The sequence below is a fragment of the Astatotilapia calliptera genome, chromosome 3, assembly GCF_900246225.1.
Source record: "Astatotilapia calliptera chromosome 3, fAstCal1.2, whole genome shotgun sequence".
NCBI lineage: Eukaryota > Metazoa > Chordata > Actinopteri > Cichliformes > Cichlidae > Astatotilapia > Astatotilapia calliptera.
Window position 1 is genome coordinate 21,445,883 of NC_039304.1, and position 19,703 is coordinate 21,465,585.

Below are 19,703 nucleotides of genomic sequence, written 5' to 3' on the forward strand. Positions count from 1 at the left end.
TTCATTCATAGTTTTGATGCCTTCGGTGAGAATCTACAGTATAAATAGTCATAAAGATAAAGATAAACCATTAAATGAGTAGGTGTGTCCAAACTTTTGTCTGGTACCAACTGTGGAATGGAGCAATCTTCTGCCACCTTCTCTACATGGATGATATCAAGGTTCACTAAATGGGACATCGATTCACTGATCCACACCACCAGGATATACAGCAATGACATCAGAATGTCATTCGGACTGGAGAAAAGTAGTCGGCTGGTAATGAAGAGAAGAAAGGAAGTCAGAACGGAGGGGATCGCACTACCAGAAGTAAACATTGCAGACATAGAGGACAGCTACAAGTACTTGGGAATCCCACAGGCAAATGGGAACCACAAAGAGGCCGATAGGAACGCTGCAACTGCCAAGTACCCGCAGAGAAAAGCAAGTCCTGAGGAATCAGCTAAATGGCAAGAACAAGATCCCGATTATCAAAACCTACACCCTTCCCTGCTGGGATAATAAGCTGGCCTATGGAGGACATAGAAGCCTCTGGAAGGAAGGAAGGCAGGAGGGAGAAGGCAAGGGACTAGTTGTTGTCCGAACCATGGTCCAGGATGAGACAAGAAACTTCCATGAGTACATCAGGAAGATGGCCCCAACTGACTGTGTGCTCAGTGAATACCTCAAGCAGTAGAAACCCAAGAATGAGGAGCAAGAAAAGGAGGCATCATGGAAGGACAAGCCCCTGCACGGTATGTAGCACCAGCAGATAGAGGAAATAGCTGACATCCAGAATTCCTACCAATGGCTAGATAAAGCTTGACTAAAATATAGCACAGAGGCACTAATCATGGCAGCACAGGGACAAGTACATAAGTAATAAGGAATCCAGGCTAAGGAATAAGTACAGGAATTAGTATAAGATCGATAGAGGCTGGGGTCTACCACATCAGGCAAAACCCCAGGTGCAGGCTGTGCAAAAATGCCCCTGAGACAAAATGAGGTCAAAATGGAAGACTACCCATAGGGGGTTGAGAAAGACTGTGCTAAGATCCTGTGGGACTTCCAGATACAGATGGACAAACTGGAAATGGCAAACCAACTGGACATAGTGGTGGTGGACAAGCAGTGGAAGATGGCCATCTTCCACCACGTAGCAACACAACATCAGGAAGAAGGAACACGAAAAGCTGAAGAAGTTCCAAGAAATAAAGAAGATGTGGAGGGTACACTTAACAGTGGTCCCAGTGGTAAACAGAGCACTTGGTGCAGTGGCCCCCAAGCTAGGCGAGTGGCTCCAGCAGATCCAAGGAACAACATCCGAGATCTCTGTCCAGAAGAGCGCAGTCCTAGGAGCAGCAAAGTTGCTACATAGGACCCTCAAGCTCTCAGGCCTCTGGTAAAGGAGCCAAGCATGAAGGATAAAGACCACCAACCAGGGCTAGAGGGGATTTTTTTTTCAAAGTATGTATAAAACCTAATTTGCCCTAAACATCCTACAGGTCAATGGAAATGTATTAGGTTTAGAGTTGGTTTTATTTTAGCCATGTGCTAAATGCATTTACAAACTGGAAAGTGATAAATCTGAAATTAAGCCTCACTTGTTTTGGCATTAAAGTTGGTATTATCTGTAAAAGGCTTTCTTATTTTAAATACATTTTGAAATTCTATCAAAAGGGGAGAGCCAACAGAACCCAAAAACTTATCTCTATTTTTCACCCTAGCTAGGCCACCAAGGACATGGATATTAGATGGTTTACCAGCATAAGGCTAAAGTGCATTTTCCCAGGAAACATGATTGAAACCCAACAGTTGATTAGATTCAAAAGCTCTCACCTTGAAAATTTGTGAAGTCAGTTGAGTTCACCACAACATCTGTAGTCTCATTAACAATGTCACCAAAAACCACTTCTAGTTCAACCCCACCTCGGACTTTCACAGTTATGCCAGTTAGGTCACTCTTGAGGGACTTGAAGGTGGCTGAAAAGACGAACACGACAACAAGATTCACATTTCTGATATCAACCTCCATGTCACTTGTTGAACCGTGGAAACAGTTAAATATTTGTTAAAAACACAACATTTCAAAGGTAGATTTTTGTCTGAATCAAAACAGTTCAACCAGCTCTGGTTTTACCTTGACCGCTCTGCTTGATCTTCAAGCTCAGCTGTCTGTAGACCTCATGGTAGCACTGTAGATACATGTTTGGTTTAAGCACCACCTTTCCAGAAATGTTTCTACAAACAATGCACAGTACTTAAAACTAAGAACAAACACAAACTTGCCCTTACTTTGGTAACAAGTCCTGAGATTCTCTGGTTCTAACTAATGTTAAATGACATATCCTCTGTGTTGTGATCATTATCATCTGTGCTTTATGTTGCAATATTTACAAGAAAAACACAATAAACAGATGATCATACGTGAGAAAGAGCTCGGAGATGGCAGAAGGGAGATGCTCCCTTTTAACAGAGATACAGCCTTAGCAGAAACATGCTTATGTACTGTAATTGCATTCATTTTTACTCCAGTAGCTTGGGTGGTACTGTCTAACACCTTCATTCCTACCCATATTACTATCACTCTCAGCAGGGAGTAATATGTATTTAATACAATGTAATATAGTAATACTATGACCTGCTACTGCAGTAACTGATAGTGGAAAATAAAAATTTTAAAAAAGGGTTGCTGTATACAGCTATCGAAAAAGATCAAACTCTGTCACCTCCTCAGAGTCTTGATAGTCTGGTTTAATGACAATATAGATGTTGTGAAGGGATTCACATGACCCAGATAATCCAAACTGGTCAATGCTGTCGGTCAGCACTTGAATGGCTTCTTTCTGGGGATATTTCAGAACTACCCCGGGTCCAATGATTGGAAAGGCAATTGAACACCAGCCTTCCTCTACACAGAGTTCCAAACACCTTTTTAGCCCAATAGCAAGTGTCTGCAAAGGAGAAAACAGGAAAAACTTGTCTATGCGTTAGTCTCAGGGGTAAGGAGATTTACCATTTCCATTTACTGGTTTATGACTGTGTTTTTCTTACATGTTTATGAATTTACTGTGTTTTTACTTTACCTGCATGCTGAGGCCATCAACTCCATCCCATGGCAGACACTCAATGAAGAAGATCTTAGAGCAGCTCAGAGCCGGAGGTGCATCAACCACCATAACATTACCAGCAGAAAGGGTCCACTTCCGAGCTATCAGATGAAAGACCTTCTGCAATGGATTTCCTGCTTTTTTCAGTAGACATTTACCAACTTTAGTGGAAGTAAGCTTTTTGGATACCATGGGGGCCACCACCACATTCACCTGTAGAAATTATGTGAAATAATACTAACATGTGGGACACATGCTGCTTGAATAGAAATTGTGAAATTGTTTAGAATATATTTGTTTAACCTGTTCATCTTCCAAAGTGCTAAGCTTGATCTCCAGGTTTGTTTTGTTAACAGCTGTTGTGTTTGGTGTACTTCTGGCAGTGTTGCTTTCCAGTCTGTCTGGGTTGGAGCTGATGACGTTAATGTATAGTGGCTCTGGGTAAAGATCAGACACACTTCTGGTACTTTGAGAATAGACTTCTTGTTGTTCCCTGATGATGACCTGACAGGATCTCTCTAACAGCTCTTTGTTTTGTCTGCCTTCTTCCTGGAAGTACAATTGCACCCCCGGTCCATTTAACACCACCGTATCAGTTGACAGCTGCGCTAGACTCGTGGCTAAGTCTGTCTGAACTTTCTGAACCAGAGAACGAGGACCCTTCACGAGCACACAGGGATGTGGAACATGTGAGGCTTCCAAGGTCACATTAGATTGCTTCATACCGATCAGGCCTAATACTTTATCAAAGCAGTCAACCAGTTCAGGATGTGACAAGTTTACCACTTCTTGAATATCAACTTCATTCTTTTGGAAACCATGAAGGACCTCACTGAGCTTGTTAACATCCTCACTGTAGCCCACCAGTCGTACTTTAGTTATTGCAGTTCCAGTAACTCCTGGCATGAAGCTCACATCCACTCTGAGCTCACTAATGTTTGCTTCTTTCTTCGCTTTCATCAGGATTTCCTTCACTCTGTCTAAATCTGGAGGTACTGCTGCAGCCCCCTGCAGTTTTACAGTGGCCACTTTGAGCTCTCTCATCACTGCTGCCTCAGCCTCATTCAGAGCATCAGAGGACAAACTGGACAGAACCAGATCTGAACCCACCTCAAAGAAAACAGGGTTTCTGAGGCTCTGCTGGAAACGAGCTTGGTATTTGGAGATGGCTCCACTGGTTTTGATGAAGGTTAGCAGAGCTGTGGGGAACTTGACTCTTTTTTCCTTTATGTTCTTAATCAGTTCATCTAGTTTTGCAGCTCCTGACTGCACATCTGTGTCAGGGCCCTCCAAAGTGATTGTGGCACTACCTCTGACGACTTTAACATCTGGATAGTTAGCGAACATTTCTCGATTGAACTCTTCTTCTATACGCCTGTACTGCTTCTCCACAATTGGCAGCTCTTTTTTGGTGTATTGAATGTTTTCCAGATCTGCAATCTTCTCCTTCACAGCATGGACCTCTCCCACAACCACAGCATAGCCATTCTCATTGTACACTTTGATGTCATCTATCTTGAGGGAGGAGTCTTGCAGCAGCATCTTGATCTTTTTTGGCTCAAATACATGATAGCAGAGATAGTTCTCATTGAAACGGCTGAAAATCTGATCCAGCTGTAGCTCCTGTTTCTCTGCAGGGCATCCTGGCTGACTCTGACTGTCACCTCTAACTACAACATTTTCATCATCAAATTTTAATTCCACCGTGCAGCCGATATAAGAGAGCTGCTTCTGGAGAATTTTTAATGCCTTGGGTTTATCTCTTAGATAATACAGGAGGAAAATATCTACGTTAAATGTCCTCTCGAGATGTTTTGTGATCACTTTTGTTGGTGCCTGAGAAAGAACCAAAAAAAAGCACATTTATCACGTTATGCTTGAAAACCAATAAGAATTCTACATTTAAAAAATACATAAACATTAAACATAAGAGATAAGCTTACATGGACTGAGTGTTATTGACCAAATTGGTTGTTCTTTTTCAAATGTCTATCCAAGTTATAGGTGAATGTAAGTTATCTTAGTTTATAGAAGGCTTCCACTTTCTAAAATGCTTTGGTTCTGGTCAAATAGAGTCTGCAGTATCACTAATTGTGAAAGTTTAGGCCAATGATTAAAAGCAGTTTGGTCAGTAGCAGATGACAGGTTTTTTGTTGTTTTTTTGGCAGTTTTATTTTATTTTTGTTATTTATTTCCATTTTTACAAATCAACAAGTCAACATATGTGGATACTAACTGTACTAAGTACAATTAGTACAAATATTGCTGATCTACAGAAAATTTCCTGCGCAATAGTCTCTGATAGGAAGGCAAAAATAACTCAAATAATTTGTCACAACTAAAGTATGCAAAAGAGCATCTCCGAATACACAACACGTCACTTGAAGCAGATGGGGTAAACCAGCAGGAGACTGCACCGAGTGCCACTCCTGTCAGCTAAGAGCAGGAAACTGACACGATATGTGAAGGCAAATTGCATGGATTGTTTATGTGAGGACCGAAACGCAGAGCACAGACGGGAACTGGAATTTAACTGAAAGCGTGCCATTTATTTAGGCAGATATCCTGAACGAGAAAAACATAAATTATAAACTAAACAGAGGATCAATCGCCTGAACTGGGGAAATTAAGAAAACAAGACAATTACCCATTACTAGAAAAGCCTGGTTAAACCTCGTAAACTTGGGAAGGAACACAGAAGAGCCATGGTGGAAAAAACAGACACGACAATAAAGGTTGAGGGAAAACACAATATATATAGACAGGAGGTTTCCAGGGGAAGTGGAAACACACGGGGAACAAAACTGATACAAACAAACATGACACCAGGAAGCAAAACTAAACACACTGCACAAAGACCATGTCAAAATAAAATGGGAAAAAGGCAGACTAGGACACTCTGACTTAACAAGGGAACAGGGCAGTGAGAATGGGAGACGAGATGTGGACATAACTAAGGAGCACATACAGAGGACAAGATGGGCTGGGGAGAACACATGAACACATAAACAGAGACACACCGAGAGGAGCACAGAGGACAAAGATTCAAGGGAACCTAATAAAATGTAACTAAACTGATCATAAATAAACTCAGAGATGTAATCAGAGTACATGTTTCCCAGCTGATTCATTATCTTAGTGTTGGATAAAACTGCATTTCTATTAATCAGACATGGCGCATGTTTGGATTTTGCTTTGGGTGCCTTTTTTGAATGCCTGCACCTTTCAGGAATCCACCCAAACTGGTCAGGTCAGATTACCTGACAGTACATAGTGCAAGGTTTCCTTAGGAAAAAGGAAAAAGAAAACTTACCTGTGACTGACTGGTCGCTGACTGATTGAGGGTCTGTGGAGGTAAACTTGCTTGGCTCACTGTTAAATACTGTTTTCCACCAGAAATAGAGATGGCATGAAACTTTCTCAGCAAAACCCGCTCCTGAACTGTCAAAACAGCTAAATTCAGTCACTGTTTACACATATTCTTGTTTACATAAATAAAAAAAATACCTTCTTTGTCCTTGAAACAGATTTTATAGGTGTTGCCTTCAACCTCTGCAGGAATTCCACACTCACCACCTCCAGAGTCTTCTCCTCTCTGAAAGTATCTCCAGATATCCTGAATATCATTGCCAGAGAGACCTTTGACTTCAAAAAACAGGGGATGTGTGTATTTATCCATTTCCCCTAATATTCTAAACTAAAAGGAGACATTTGGATACAGTTAACTCCCTTTTGTGTCACTGCTCTGTGTGAAAATGCGCACTGAAACCCTTTTTCATCGTCTACTTTCAGTAAAGTTCCTCCTCCTTTCATTTACAAGTAGACACACCCAATGTTAACCTTAAAGGGTATTTTACAGTTTTTCTTGTTGTGCAAGTATGTGTCTTTTCTTTTTCAAATTATGCTGAAAACACTGAACATCAAAACGTGATGTTAATAATGACGCCTGACTATTGTGATGATTTGTGTTTGTCTAATGAGGAGCTTATTGATTTTATCTATCTATCTATCTATCTATCTATCTATCTATCTATCTATCTATCTATCTATCTATCTATCTATCTATCTATCTATCTATCTATCTATCTATCTATCTATCTATCTATCTATCTATCTATCTATCTATCTATCTATCTATCTATCTATCTATCTATCTATCTAGCTAGATAGATAGATAGATAGATAGATAGATAGATAGATAGATAGATAGATAGATAGATAGATAGATAGATAGATAGATAGATAGATAGATAGATAGATAGACAGATGCGTGCTCAAAATCTGGGTAACCATTTTGATTGCAAGGACATTTCACGGGACACCTGGTGGGAGGAAACCTGTCTCTAAGCAAACACAGTTCAACTTAGACTGACTTTTGAAGGTTTGTAAATATTCACAGTTCAATTCATAACCAAATACAAATCGGCACCGCATTGCAATAAACCTGAGTTATTCTGTGCCGATGAGCTCAACCTGTCTGTTTGCAACAGGTGACTGAACTGGCTGCCAGCTGCTTGAATTTAGTAATATTTCTATAGAAAAGAACTCTATGAACTTCTTGTTGGAGTGAACAATATTTTAAAGGTAAATTTCTGTGTATATAGATTACAACAAATTTGCAATTATTTGCAATCTTAATACGATTTCAAAAATATTAAGTTATCCAAAATGTAAAGAATAACCCCGCGATCCGGCCCCGGATAAAGAGAAAGAAGATGGATGGATGGTAAAGAATAACTTAAAGTTAAATACTGTAAATAAACATATAAAATTAATAGTAAACCAGTTATTAGTTCTATAACATTAAATAGATCTGTTTGAGAGATTGTTTAAGTATAAAAACATTCATGAGAATAACTTTAAATAGCTGCATTTATAAACAAAACAACATGTTTATCAATTCAAACAGCAACTTTTGCAATTATTTTACAGTTGGTTACTTTGTTAAAAATCAATGATTTTTAATCTTTAGTTTAACAGCAGAGGACTTTGAGCAGGGAAGTAAACACAGAGATTTCCACAACGAGTTTAGTTTGCTTAGCTCGACTTGTTCCCAAAGTATCAGCTGAAGGGATCTGGCAACGAATGAATGAAAGGAGCATTTGGTAATTTATTTCAGGTGGTGATGAGTAGTTTAGAAACAGAAATATCAGCCTGACACTTGGTAAACAACTGACGAAACACGCCTACAGGCGTCCCACAGAAAGGTATTCTGCCATTCATACTCTCACACACACATGGAAAAAGGAGGAAGCGAGGGAGGAGGTGAAGAGAGGCGACGCACAGAAGCCATATCACAAACACTAGAGCTTTTAATTTGAAATGATTACATGAAGTGCTAAGTTTGTGTTGCAGCATCCTGAGGTGGTGTCATGGAAGTTTCCTTTTCTAATATCTAAGCTTTTGCTAAAATGTTGAACATGTACTTTTATAAAATTTATAGTGGTTAGCACACAGCAAGAAGGTTCCCTGGTTTGAACCCTGGCTGGAGTTTGTATGTTCTCTCTGTACCTGCATGAGTCTACTGACATTTATATTAGGTTGATTAAGGTGCTAATATTCCCTCTACAGTGGTTGCTTCCCTCACCGTCATGATGTCATCATACAGATACAGGCATTAGGCTGTTATACCCGCTGTTAAGGTTCAGGAAGCCATTGCAGGATTCTCATAAAAACAATAGCACTTGACACAGCAAGCATAAAAAGGCCCTTGGTCATTTCATTTACCCCGGCATAAGAAACATATCAAGGGCTTAAAAAGACCCTTGACCTTATTTTAGTAGTTTGAAAGTATTTTATGTAATCCATAATTATCCTTCAATAGACACTAAAAAGCAAATTACTTTTTAAATTTTTATTTTGCATATTTTTATTTTGCATATTTTTTTTTATCTCCAACTCCAACATATGTAACAGTAAATATGAATGGATGGCAGAAGTTTCAAAACTCAAACAACAACTGAACTAGCATGAAGACAAAAACCTAATTAAACAGTTCAGAAATTAGCAGATCTGAGTCCCAATTCATTAGTTGGAACAAAAAGTTTAAACACTAAAAGAGAAATTGTCCCTCATAATAGTAGGTAGCACTTTATAATAATATCACACTATTAAGCGTTATTAGGAAGGTAAAAGTCCTTAATTAATCATTTATATAGAATTACTCTTCCTTTGTATGCCATTTATAAATAGAGATATATTATTGTTACTATGATTATTACCAGAGATGTGCAGTAACGCGAATTACAGTAATCTGATTACTTTTTTCAAGTAACAAGTAAAGTAAGGGATTAATGTTACTTTTCCGTAAGCACGCTGTGATACTGTGTTACTAAAACCGTAATGTTTTGGAGAGAGTGTCTCATGACAATGACATTCGTGACAACAGCTGTATGCAGATCAACAATGGATAATATATCGAGTGCGGGAGAGAGTATGAGTGTGCAGCGTTTAAAGCGTTGAAGTACTGACCTTACTTTGAGTTTGATTCCATCAAAAGTGACAAAAACATTAGTGTCCGTTGTGCGTGGGAAGAAAACTTCTTTTTACAGCGAAAAAAAACCCCCTAAACTTCCAAGCAAGCACCGAGTGCGCTACGACGGAATTGGAAATTCCCAGAGAAACTCGCGGATTCTTCCACTGACCGCTGCTGCACACCTGCACCACTCCTGCACCACTCCTGCTTTACGGGTGAAAATAGAGCATCAGGACCGCTAGTCTTTGATTTTATTTATTTTATGCTGTGTTTCACTTGCATTTATTTGAAAGAGTGAGTGTAAACAAAAAAAGTTTTATTTTATGTGCTGGAATGTGCAGAAAATAGGTTTAAATGTTAAACAAATTTCTTCCAGTCAGAGAATGTTGCATATAATTAAATTTTTGCTTGATGCATAAAGTTAAAAGATTAAAACTAATAAAACAAGTTTTAAAAAGAGACGTTTCCATTTGATTACATTTTGTATGATGGATTATGCAGAAAAAGTAGAATTGGGCTGAAAGATTTATTTCTTTATCACCTATTCAGGTTTTAAATTGTGTTTTTAAAAAGTAACTAACTAAGTAACTAAGTAATTAATTACTTTTGAAAATAAGTAATCAGTAAAGTAAAGAGATTACTTTTTGGGGGTAGTAATCAGTAATTAGTAACTGATTACTTTTTTCCTAGTAACTTGACCAACACTGATTATTACTAGCAGTGATGTAATAGCAGTGATAGCTGTACATGTTGCACCATGTACAGCAGTGATAGTGTGGTACATGGTGTAACAGTAACAAATGGATAAATATATCTGTATTTCTAAATTAATTAATAATGACTATATTAATATTAAGGTACTGTTATTATATTGTACATATACATTAATATGTTTGTGTCATGTGAAGTCGCATAGTGTTGTTTTAAAAGCATAATGTTTTAAAATAGAATAGAATAGAATAGAATGCCTTTATTGTCACTATACAGTTGTACAATGAGATACAGAGCATCTCCTACTCAGTGTAAACATGCTGGGGGGGGGGGGGGGGGGGGGGGTACAGTTCTGCAGCGCTATGTACATATGGACAGTATTAACATAGGGAAAAACTTATATATATATATATATATAATTTACAATATACAAGACGTAAGTAATATGTAATAAATAGTGTTATGTATATACAGTTATTGCACATTGGTGGTCCATAGAGGAAGTGGGAAGTGGGGGGCTGTGTTATCTGTGCATTTGTGAGTTCAGGTCAGTTATGGCTTTGGGGAAGAAACTGTTTTTGAGTCTGTGGGTTTTTGTGTTGATGCACCTGTAGCGCTTCCCTGAGGGAAGCAGGCTGAACATGTTGAAGCCAGGGTGGGAGCTGTCCTTGATAATGTTTGCTGGTCTGCTGAGGCAGTGGGAGGAATACATGTCCATCAGGGAGGGGAGAGGGCAGCCGATGATCTTCTGTGCTGTCTTGACCACACTCTGAAGCCTCACTCTATCCGCCTTGGTGCAGCTGCCGTACCATACCGTGATGCAGTAGGTTAGCAGGCTCTCAATGGACGAGCAGTAGAAGGTCAGCAGCAGGCTGGAGTTCAGCTTGTACTTCCTGAGGACTCTCAGGAAGTGCAGCTGCTGTTGGGCCTTCTTGACGACCGCTGAGATGTTGTCTGTCCAGGAGATGTCAGCAGAGATGAGGACACCAAGGAACCGGAAAGTGTGGACCCTCTCCACACACTCCCCGTTGATGTAAAGGGGGGCCAAGTCAGTGCTGTGTCTCCTGAAGTCAACAATGAGCTCTTTGGTTTTCTTAGTGTTCAGTGCCAGGTTGTTTTCTGAACACCATGCTGCCAGCTTCAGGACTTCCTCTCTGTAGTCTGCCTCATCTCCCTTTGAGATGAGTCCGACTACCGTGGTGTCATCAGCAAACTTGATGATGAGAGTGTTGTTGTGGGTCGAACTGCATTCGTGGGTGTAGAGAGAATACAGGAGGGGGCTCAGCACACAGCCCTGTGGGAAGCCAGTGCTCAGTGTGCGAGTGGAGGAGAGATGAGGGCCGAGTCTTACAGTCTGGGGCCGGTTTGTGAGGAAATCCTTTATCCAGGCACATGTGAGAGGAGGGAGGCCAAGAGCGACCAGTTTGGTGATGAGGATGTCCGGGATGATTGCATTAAAGGCTGAGCTGTAGTCCACAAAGAGCATTCGGACGTAGCTTTGCCGCTGCTCTAGGTGACTCAGCACAGCGTGGGGGGCTGTGGCGATGGCGTCTTCTGTGGATCTGTTTGCACGGTATGCAAACTGGTGGGGGTCGAATTCTGGGGGGAGGTAATCCTTGATGTGCTGAAGGACTAGTCTCTCAAAGCATTTCATGATTACCGGTGTGAGGGCCACAGGGTGGTAATCATTCAGGCTGGAGATGGGAGACTTCTTCGGCACTGGGATGATTGTGGCTGATTTTAGACAGGATGGGATGGCTGCCTGATCCAGTGAGAGGTTGAAGAGTCTGGTGAAGATGAGGGTGAGCTGGTGTGCGCATGCTCTTAGTACCTTGCCAGGTACTCCGTCTGGACCAGCCGCCTTCCTGGGGTTCACTGCTAGGAGCACACGTCTGACATCGTGCTCTGTTACAGTGAGTGGAGCGGTGCAGGAACCAGGTGAGGATGAGGATGGGAGCAGGGCTGAAGCAGATGAGTATTGCTGTTGTGGTGTTTCAAAGCGGGCGAAGAAGCTGTTTATTTCCTCTGCCAGCTGCCCACTCGGGTTTTCTGTTTTTGCAGTGCTGCCTCTGTGGTTGATGATGTCTTGCATTCCCTGCCACACCTCTCGTGTGTTGTTGCTGGACAGGTGGGACTCGATGTTCCTTTTGTGGTTTGAAGAGCTCAAACAAAGAAAGTGTCCACTAACGAATATATTGCTTGAAAGTCTGAAGATAAATCAATGGAAACTAAAGCTTTTTTCTTATTTGTGTGACCCTGACCTTTGACCGATGCCCTCAAAGCATTACATACTAAAATGGTGCATTTTATTATCTTTATGTATGAGGATGTATGTATGATTGGAGTAGAATTCCCTGAAGGTTTTGGTTTCTATAAGCTGTAAAATCTCAAGATTTTAAGTTATGTTCATGCAATTTGTGATTTTGTGAAACTTTATGGTCTCATTGTGACGTCATAGGGTGTTGTAATTGTGTTGTATAGCTCTCTCCGTGCCCTTCCTAATGATACATTACGCAATATAGTTTCTTGAAATGTATTTCTCCAGGTCGACTTTGACCTTGGAAGCTAACGATGCAGGTCAAGGTCAAATGCTTATCCAGAATAGGCACTCATTTCCCTCAAGGCCTAGTAGATTGTTGTGAAGTTTGAAAAAATAGATTTTCACATCTGGTGTGACCTTGACCTGATTTTCACCAAAATTAAATAATCTTGAGTTGTTATTATTATCTACCATCACACAAAATTTGAAAATAATATCTTGAAAAATGTGGACGATAGACTGCTAACGGACAGACAAACAAACATGACGGATTACATACATAAAGTGCAACTGTGGAACATTTGCATCACCTGGTTGTCATCTTTTAATAGGATTACCTGTTATCTTACCGCAATAGTTTTACATCTATCTATCTATCTATCTATCTATCTATCTATCTATCTATCTATCTATCTATCTATCTATCTATCTATCTATCTATCTATCTATCTATCCATCCACAGTCCTCACAGCCTAATGAAACACACTACATCTGAGCTCCATGAATATCAAAATCACTCAGCTTTTCATCCCTCTTGCTTGATGTCTTATGTTATTCAGATCAGAAACAGAAGCTCTGACAATGTCAGCATTTTAAAGCTATACCATGAATATTGTGCAGTGCTTTCACCCACATTTTGAGGTTGTAACTGTATTTTGCGGTGCATTTCCTTGTTTACAGTTTTTCTCAGTTGCTTTGGTGCTTTTCTCACATCACTATTAACATTTGCACAGCAGTTAGTGTATTTCTCAAAACGTTTGGTGCAAACTGCAAAACCTAGTGGATAAGCTGCAAAAGCAGGTCACTTGCTCAAAATCAATAATCCATTCCTCAAAAGCAAGTATTCATGTCAATGAAACTGCCTCAAAGTGAGAAGTCTTGACACCATCTTTATGAACAAGATAGTCAAATGGCTTTGTCATGTTTTCATTATGACAGTTCACAGTATTCTCTCTGTGTTTTCCAATGCAAAAAAGGTCAGAATTCGGTGACACTACCTGAAAAAGCTCAAGACAGCACTATACACTTTTTGTACAGCCAAGTACAGTAAAATCTACAGAAAAGTTAGACATTCCTGTAGTTAGGGAAGTAAGTGAGTACAAGACACTGAATATGTATGTTTCACATTTTTACTGTGTAGGCTGTTTGTAATTCTACAACATTGTGCAAAAGAAAAATACTCTACAGTCACTTATTTAGAATAAACATAAGAAACACCCTTTTGGTAGAGCTGTGCACAAATCTGAACAATATAACAGTACATATTGTAACTGACCTGTCTGACCACATATTAAAGAACAAAAGAGAAAAGAAAAAAAAGGATTACCTGTTATTACAGTTTTTTCTGATTGCTTAAGCACATTTTTTGTAACTATTGGCTAATTTTGCAAAACTCTACACACAAATAAAAAAACCTGTCACCCAATTATCAAAACATTTTAGTTCTCTTGCAAAAGTGAACACAGCTAGATCAACCCCTCACACCTTTATAAAAATGGTGTTTTCGTATCAAACAGTACACACAAGCCATCATCTACTAAGCACACAATGCGCCAACTGCACACTGATGGTATGAATACAAAACACATATGGCTTTTGCTTTCTCTGTGTACAGATGTCAATTTGAGGTCACACCTTTGTCATAGTGTCATGTAAACATACAAGGATCCAAACGTCAAGTATTGGTGTTCATTCACACTCATCAAAACCAAGACAAAGTCAGAACACAAAATAGGAATCCCACAAATAAAAGGAAAAAAAAAGACAATCAGCCTACATCATGTCGTCTTTCTGGGTCCGGCCACAAAATTTTGTCCACATCGCATGCGACATCCTCCAGTCCAAGGCACCGGGGAAAATATCTCCTTGCATGCCGTATCCAGGCCTGACATGATGCCTGGTCAATATCTCCACATGCCTCCTCCATTGCCTGTAAAAGGGCTACCTGTTGATGAGGATGACGGTCATACACTTTCCAGCGCCAGGCAGAGAAGAACTCGATGGGATTCAAGAATGGAGAGTATGGAGGGAGGTTGAGTGCCATGAAGGATGGATGGTCTGTAAACCAGTTGCGGACCAAAGCAGCCCTATGGAAACTAGCATTGTCCCATATGATGACATATCGGGTCTGCTCTGGTCTCTGAACAGTGAGCATGTCATGCAAGGTGTCCAGGAATGCAATAATGTGTGCAGTGTTGTATGGGCCTATGGTTGCATGATGGTGAACAACACCATTTTGGCTTATAGCTGCACACATGGTTATGTTACCACCACGTTGTCCTGGGACATTGATGATGGCATGGTGTACAATGATGTTCCTGCCACGTCTCCTGGTTTTACTGAGGTTAAAACCGGCCTCATCTACAAAAAGTAGCTCATGTCCCATTGCATCTGCTTCTAGTTCCATCACTCTCTGGACAAGACGAAACAAATGCAACACATCAGGCCCATGCACAGCACTACAGTATGCACTTCCAAATTCAGAACCAATGACACTAGCTTACCTGCACATAGTCATATCGTAGTTGCTTTACACGTTCTGTGTTTCTCTCGAAAGGAACTCTGTAAATTTGCTTCATTCTTATTCTGTGGCGCGCAAGTACACGACGTAGTGTAGAAATTCTTGCACTGTGTATATTTTGAAAGATGGTGTCATCATCCATTATGCGCTGCTGTATTTCACGCAGTCTTATTGCATTATTGGCAATCACCATGTTCACTATATGGGTCTCCTGCTCTGGAGTGAACATTCTGCCTCTGCCCCCAACATCTGGACGTCTAGCAATTCTGTAAAGTAACAATTTCAGTATTTTTGCATGTATGGTACTGTTGTGTTTCTCATTAGAGTATGGCAGTGCTACAAAGTACTTACCGATTCTCATTTCGGAATGTCCTAATGATGCTTGCCACAGTGTAGCGGCTCAGTTTAGGCTGAACACGTTGGCCAGCTTCCCTCAGGGTCATCCCATGGTTGATGACATGGTCCACTATTGTAGCTCTGGTGTCATCAGTTATTCTGTTTCGTACTCTTCTTACCCTTCCTCTTTCCCCTCCTCGTCCTCTTCTTGCTCCTCCACGTCCTCTTCCTCCAACCTCTTCACCTCCACGTCCTCTTCCTCCAACTTCTTCACCTCCACGTCCTCTCCCTCGGCCTCCTCTGATTCTCGCTCTTCTCGCTCTTACTGCTCCTTCCATTGTACTCCACATGGACAGCTTACCTGTGGCCTGTTTATAGTGCTTAGGCTGATTGCAAAGTGGACTAATTATCTAAAACAGTTTACACATGTGAAAGTGTGCCAGACAGTTGGCAAATTAGTGTTAATGATAGCCACACATGTGTATACTTTTGCTAGGAGTGTGTTGGAAATTTGGTAATTGAGTGTTGTGCAGTGAATTGTGCCTACAGTTTTGCAAAGTGTGTGTTACAAAATTGCAAACTGAGTGCACAGCAGTTTTTGTGCTTTTAGTTTTGCAAACTCAGTGAGTGGTTTTGCTATAGGTCTGACTAGTTTTAGAAATTGTGCTGCAGGATTCACAGTTAGGGTTTAGGCATTCGGGAAAAACTGTAAACCCTGATTCTTTTGTCCCCATGATAGAACAGAGAAAACCGACTCATAGTGTGTTAAAACATTTATATTTCTTTTTATTCAATCATCTTCCGGAAGAGAGAGACCCCTGCACAGCCCAAATGCCAGTTGCAGGATCTCTAACATTAGAATCATAAACTGTGTCTCATATAGGTATTATTTTGGTACTTTACACGTCACACAGTTTCGATACAAACATTCCTTATATGGCAAAGTTCCTCTTTTCTGTCTGGCTTCCTGTATTTATTAATATGCTTGTATAGCTCTACACTAACTTCCTGTTTTTCAGTCTGGCTGAGCACTTAGTTTATGAGTCAAAAGTGGCCTTGCTTTGCAAACCTTCATTAATAAAGTACAATATAATAATATAATAATAAACAATATAATAAGAAAATAAGCACTAAGGATATATTAATTACATGACACTGTCCAACAACCCAGAGAAGCCTACATTAAAAAACAGTCCCAAGAATAACTTTTCTCCTCCTGCTTGGTTTGTGTTGACTGCAGGGGTTGATACATTCTCCCGAGCATTGCAATGGCATCATCAACATTTTTTCTGCACAGACCTACAATCAAGAAAGCAGACTGCTGGGCAGTAGAGCTGATATGAGAGATCCTTGGGTCGTTCATTACTTGAATATTAAAGCATTGCAGGGCATAAGCTGACACTGTAAAGTGGTTAAAACAACAGTAAGTAAGCTTTAAATAAAATCAACAAGTCTCTGATCAAAAAAGGACAGTGGTATTATCAAAGAAAAGTTGACTTTGCATTACCTGAGTTGATCACAGCAAAGGGAAACATCTGCATTGCTTTCTTTTTAAATGCCAGGAACACAGTGAGCTTGTTGAGTACAAGGCGAATGTTGGTGAGACGCTGGAGAGGATGGGACGAGGCAGCAGTCTTAACCCCTTGGAGGATGGCATGTGCCACAGAATCGGGGTCCAATCCACCAGATCCTGGACAACCATTCAAACAAAACTCCATAACTAACTTTGTTGTTTTATGCATCTTTAATGACTCCCACACTACTCACCAGCACAGATGGCAGGAACAGCCAAAGACTTGTAATCAGAAGACTCACAAAGTTGAATGATGCGACGAAGCAGCTGCTCGATGGCAACTGTATCTTTTTCTCCACACACGTGTAAAATGGCTTTACAAGGGAACATGCCAGGCGGTGTTTCCAAAATCTCTCCACTGTTCACATTTCCTGCATGGATGCGATAAAGACAACATGAGATGATACGAATTGTTAGAAATGATTTACGATGTAAATATAAATTTGGAAATATTTCTGAGAATCATTCTTCTCACTGTTTTTTAGTGCAGCCTCAACCTGAGGCCCAGCCTTTCTTAAGATGTCTTTGCACACTCCATCTGTACATAAATAATAATAATAATAATAATAATAACCATCACTGAAATTGTTGTAATGCAAATGGACTGTAAAGGCCAGTCAGTGCTCCTACAATATCCTCTTTAATACACAATGGGTCTTGTCTAATTTATCGTGCTTGGATGGTGTTCAGCAATGAGTAACTTTTGTTTACTCATGACAGTACTTTACCTGTCTGAAAGTCTTTGAAGTCTGTTGTGTTCACCACAGCATCTGTAGTCTCATTAGTGATGTCACCAAACACCACTTGTAGTTTAACTCTGCCTTTCAGAGTTATGGTGATGTCAGCAAGGTCACTCGTGGGCGCTGAGAGGAAGAAGAGCAGATTACGTTTAATATTTGTCTCATGTTGTTGCTGTATTGTGATCTTTAGTACAAATTTGATGTAGTTCCAGTACTTTGAAGATGTTGTTTTTCTCTGATGAGGACCTGACAGGATCTCTCCACCAGTTCTGTGTTTTGTCTGCCATCTCCCTGAAAGTACCACTGCACCGCCAGTTCATTTAACACCACTGTATCAGTTGACAGCTGCGCTAGACTCGTGGCTAAGTCTGTTCGAACTTTCTGAACCAGAGAACGAGGACCCTTCACCAGCACACAGGGATGTGGAACATGTGAGGCTTCCAAGGTCACATTAGATTGCTTCATACCGATCAGGCCTAATACTTTATCAAAGCAGTCAACCAGTTCAGGATGTGGCAGTTTCATTTCTTCAGTCGTAACCTTATTTATCTGGAAGTCACGAAGGACCTCACTGAGCTTTTTAACACCTTCACTGTAGCCCACCAGTCGTACTTTGGTCATTGCAGTTCCTCTGGCTCCTGGAATGAAGCTCACATCCACTCTGAGCTCACTAATGTTTGCTTCTTTCTTCGCTTTCATCAGGATTTCCTTCACTCTGTCTAAATCTGGAGGTACTGCTGCAGCTCCCTGCAGCTCTATAATATCCGATTTAAGGTCTCTCATCACTGCTGCCTCGGCCTCATTCAGAGCATCAGAGGACAAACTGGACAGAACCACATCTGAACCCACCTCAAAGAAAACAGGGTTTCTGAGGCTCTGCTGGAAACGAGCTTGGTATTTGGAGATGGCTCCACTGGTTTTGATGAAGATTAGCAGAGCTGTGGGGAACTTGACTCTTTTTTCCTTTATGTTCTTAATCAGTTCATCTAGTTTTGCAGCTCCTGACTGCACCTCTTTGTCAGGGCCCTCCAAAGTGATTGTGGCACTACCTCTGACGACTTTAACATCTGGATAGTTAGCGAACATTTCTCGATTGAACTCTTCTTCTACGAGCTTGAACAATTTCTCTACAAGTGGCAGCTCTTTTTTGGTGGGTAGGCTTTTTTTCAGAATTGCAATCTTCTCCTTCACAACATCAACCTCTCCCACAACCACAGCATAGCCACTCTCTGTGTAAACTTTGATATCATCTGTCTTAAAGGCCGAGTCCTGCAGTACCATTTTCACTTGTTTTGGTTTGACCACATGATAGCAGAGGTAGGTGTCGATGAGACTGGTGAAGACCCAAGCCAGCTGTTGCTCCACTTTCTCTGCAGAGCATCCTCCTGGCCCTTTCCTCGTGTCCTCTCTAACTACAGCCTTCTCCTCCTCAAAATTAAACTCCACCGTGCAGCCGACTGAAGATAGCTGCTTTTTCAGAATTTTGAATGCTTTGAGGTTGTCTCTCAGGTAATAAAGCAGGAAAATATCCAAGGAGAAAGTCTTCTGAAGACCTTTAGCTGTCTACAAAAGAAAAATAATTTTAGACAAATAGAAACAGTACAACTCCAGCCCCCACCCCCAACAGCACTGATACGGTTAAGCTGAAGAGAATAGATGTATGGATCAGTGGATAAACCATTTTAAGTAACAATAGGCATGCATATCTAATTAAAGTG

At 40.6% G+C, this 19,703-nt stretch overlaps 3 protein-coding genes across 4 annotated transcripts in view; all 3 read right to left on the bottom strand.

Moving 5' to 3' along the window:
- The window catches only part of LOC113018916 (poly [ADP-ribose] polymerase 14-like), a 31,216-nt gene that overhangs the window by 10,407 nt on the left and 1,106 nt on the right, over positions 1-19,703 (bottom strand). The window contains exons 3-8 of the mRNA XM_026162337.1: positions 18,232-19,548; positions 3,393-3,593; positions 3,066-3,302; positions 2,709-2,933; positions 2,120-2,174; positions 1,819-1,962 (exon numbers count right to left, since the gene is read on the bottom strand). Of these exons, the coding sequence (XP_026018122.1) occupies positions 1,819-1,962; positions 2,120-2,174; positions 2,709-2,933; positions 3,066-3,302; positions 3,393-3,593; positions 18,232-19,548 (2,179 nt within the window). The remainder of the gene's footprint in view (positions 1-1,818; positions 1,963-2,119; positions 2,175-2,708; positions 2,934-3,065; positions 3,303-3,392; positions 3,594-18,231; positions 19,549-19,703) is intronic.
- LOC113018891 (uncharacterized) lies at positions 14,395-15,885 on the bottom strand. 2 transcript variants are annotated; one of them, XM_026162302.1, is made up of 3 exons: positions 15,688-15,885; positions 15,320-15,602; positions 14,395-15,228 (listed from the first exon to the last, which is right to left on the bottom strand). In XM_026162302.1, exons 1-3 carry the CDS (start codon positions 15,777-15,779, stop codon positions 14,584-14,586), a joined length of 1,020 nt encoding a protein of 339 aa, XP_026018087.1. In that variant the 5' UTR covers positions 15,780-15,885; the 3' UTR covers positions 14,395-14,583. The 2 variants fall into 2 exon arrangements, with proteins under 2 accessions (XP_026018087.1, XP_026018086.1); XM_026162301.1 differs by having other exon boundaries at positions 15,320-15,885.
- On the bottom strand, positions 16,434-17,713 carry LOC113018905 (poly [ADP-ribose] polymerase 14-like). The gene is made up of 3 exons (XM_026162321.1): positions 17,440-17,713; positions 17,180-17,362; positions 16,434-17,073 (listed from the first exon to the last, which is right to left on the bottom strand). The coding sequence occupies exons 1-3, from the start codon at positions 17,573-17,575 to the stop codon at positions 16,850-16,852; spliced, it is 543 nt and encodes a 180-aa protein (XP_026018106.1). The 5' UTR covers positions 17,576-17,713; the 3' UTR covers positions 16,434-16,849.

What these genes read in the sequence shown, in the direction of transcription:
- LOC113018891 (XM_026162301.1), bottom strand. Translation starts at nt 15,697, where the DNA reads ATGAGAATCGGTAAGTACTTTGTAGCACTGCCATACTCTAATGAGAAA. An exon ending in TACGATATGACTATGTGCAG is followed by an intron (nt 15,229 to 15,319) that starts GTAAGCTAGTGT and finishes CGTCTTGTCCAG; the next exon opens with AGAGTGATGGAACTAGAAGC.
- LOC113018905 (XM_026162321.1), bottom strand. Translation starts at nt 17,575, where the DNA reads ATGTTCCCTTGTAAAGCCATTTTACACGTGTGTGGAGAAAAAGATACA. An exon ending in TGTTCCTGCCATCTGTGCTG is followed by an intron (nt 17,363 to 17,439) that starts GTGAGTAGTGTG and finishes ATGGTTGTCCAG; the next exon opens with GATCTGGTGGATTGGACCCC. An exon ending in CTTTGCTGTGATCAACTCAG is followed by an intron (nt 17,074 to 17,179) that starts GTAATGCAAAGT and finishes ACCACTTTACAG; the next exon opens with TGTCAGCTTATGCCCTGCAA.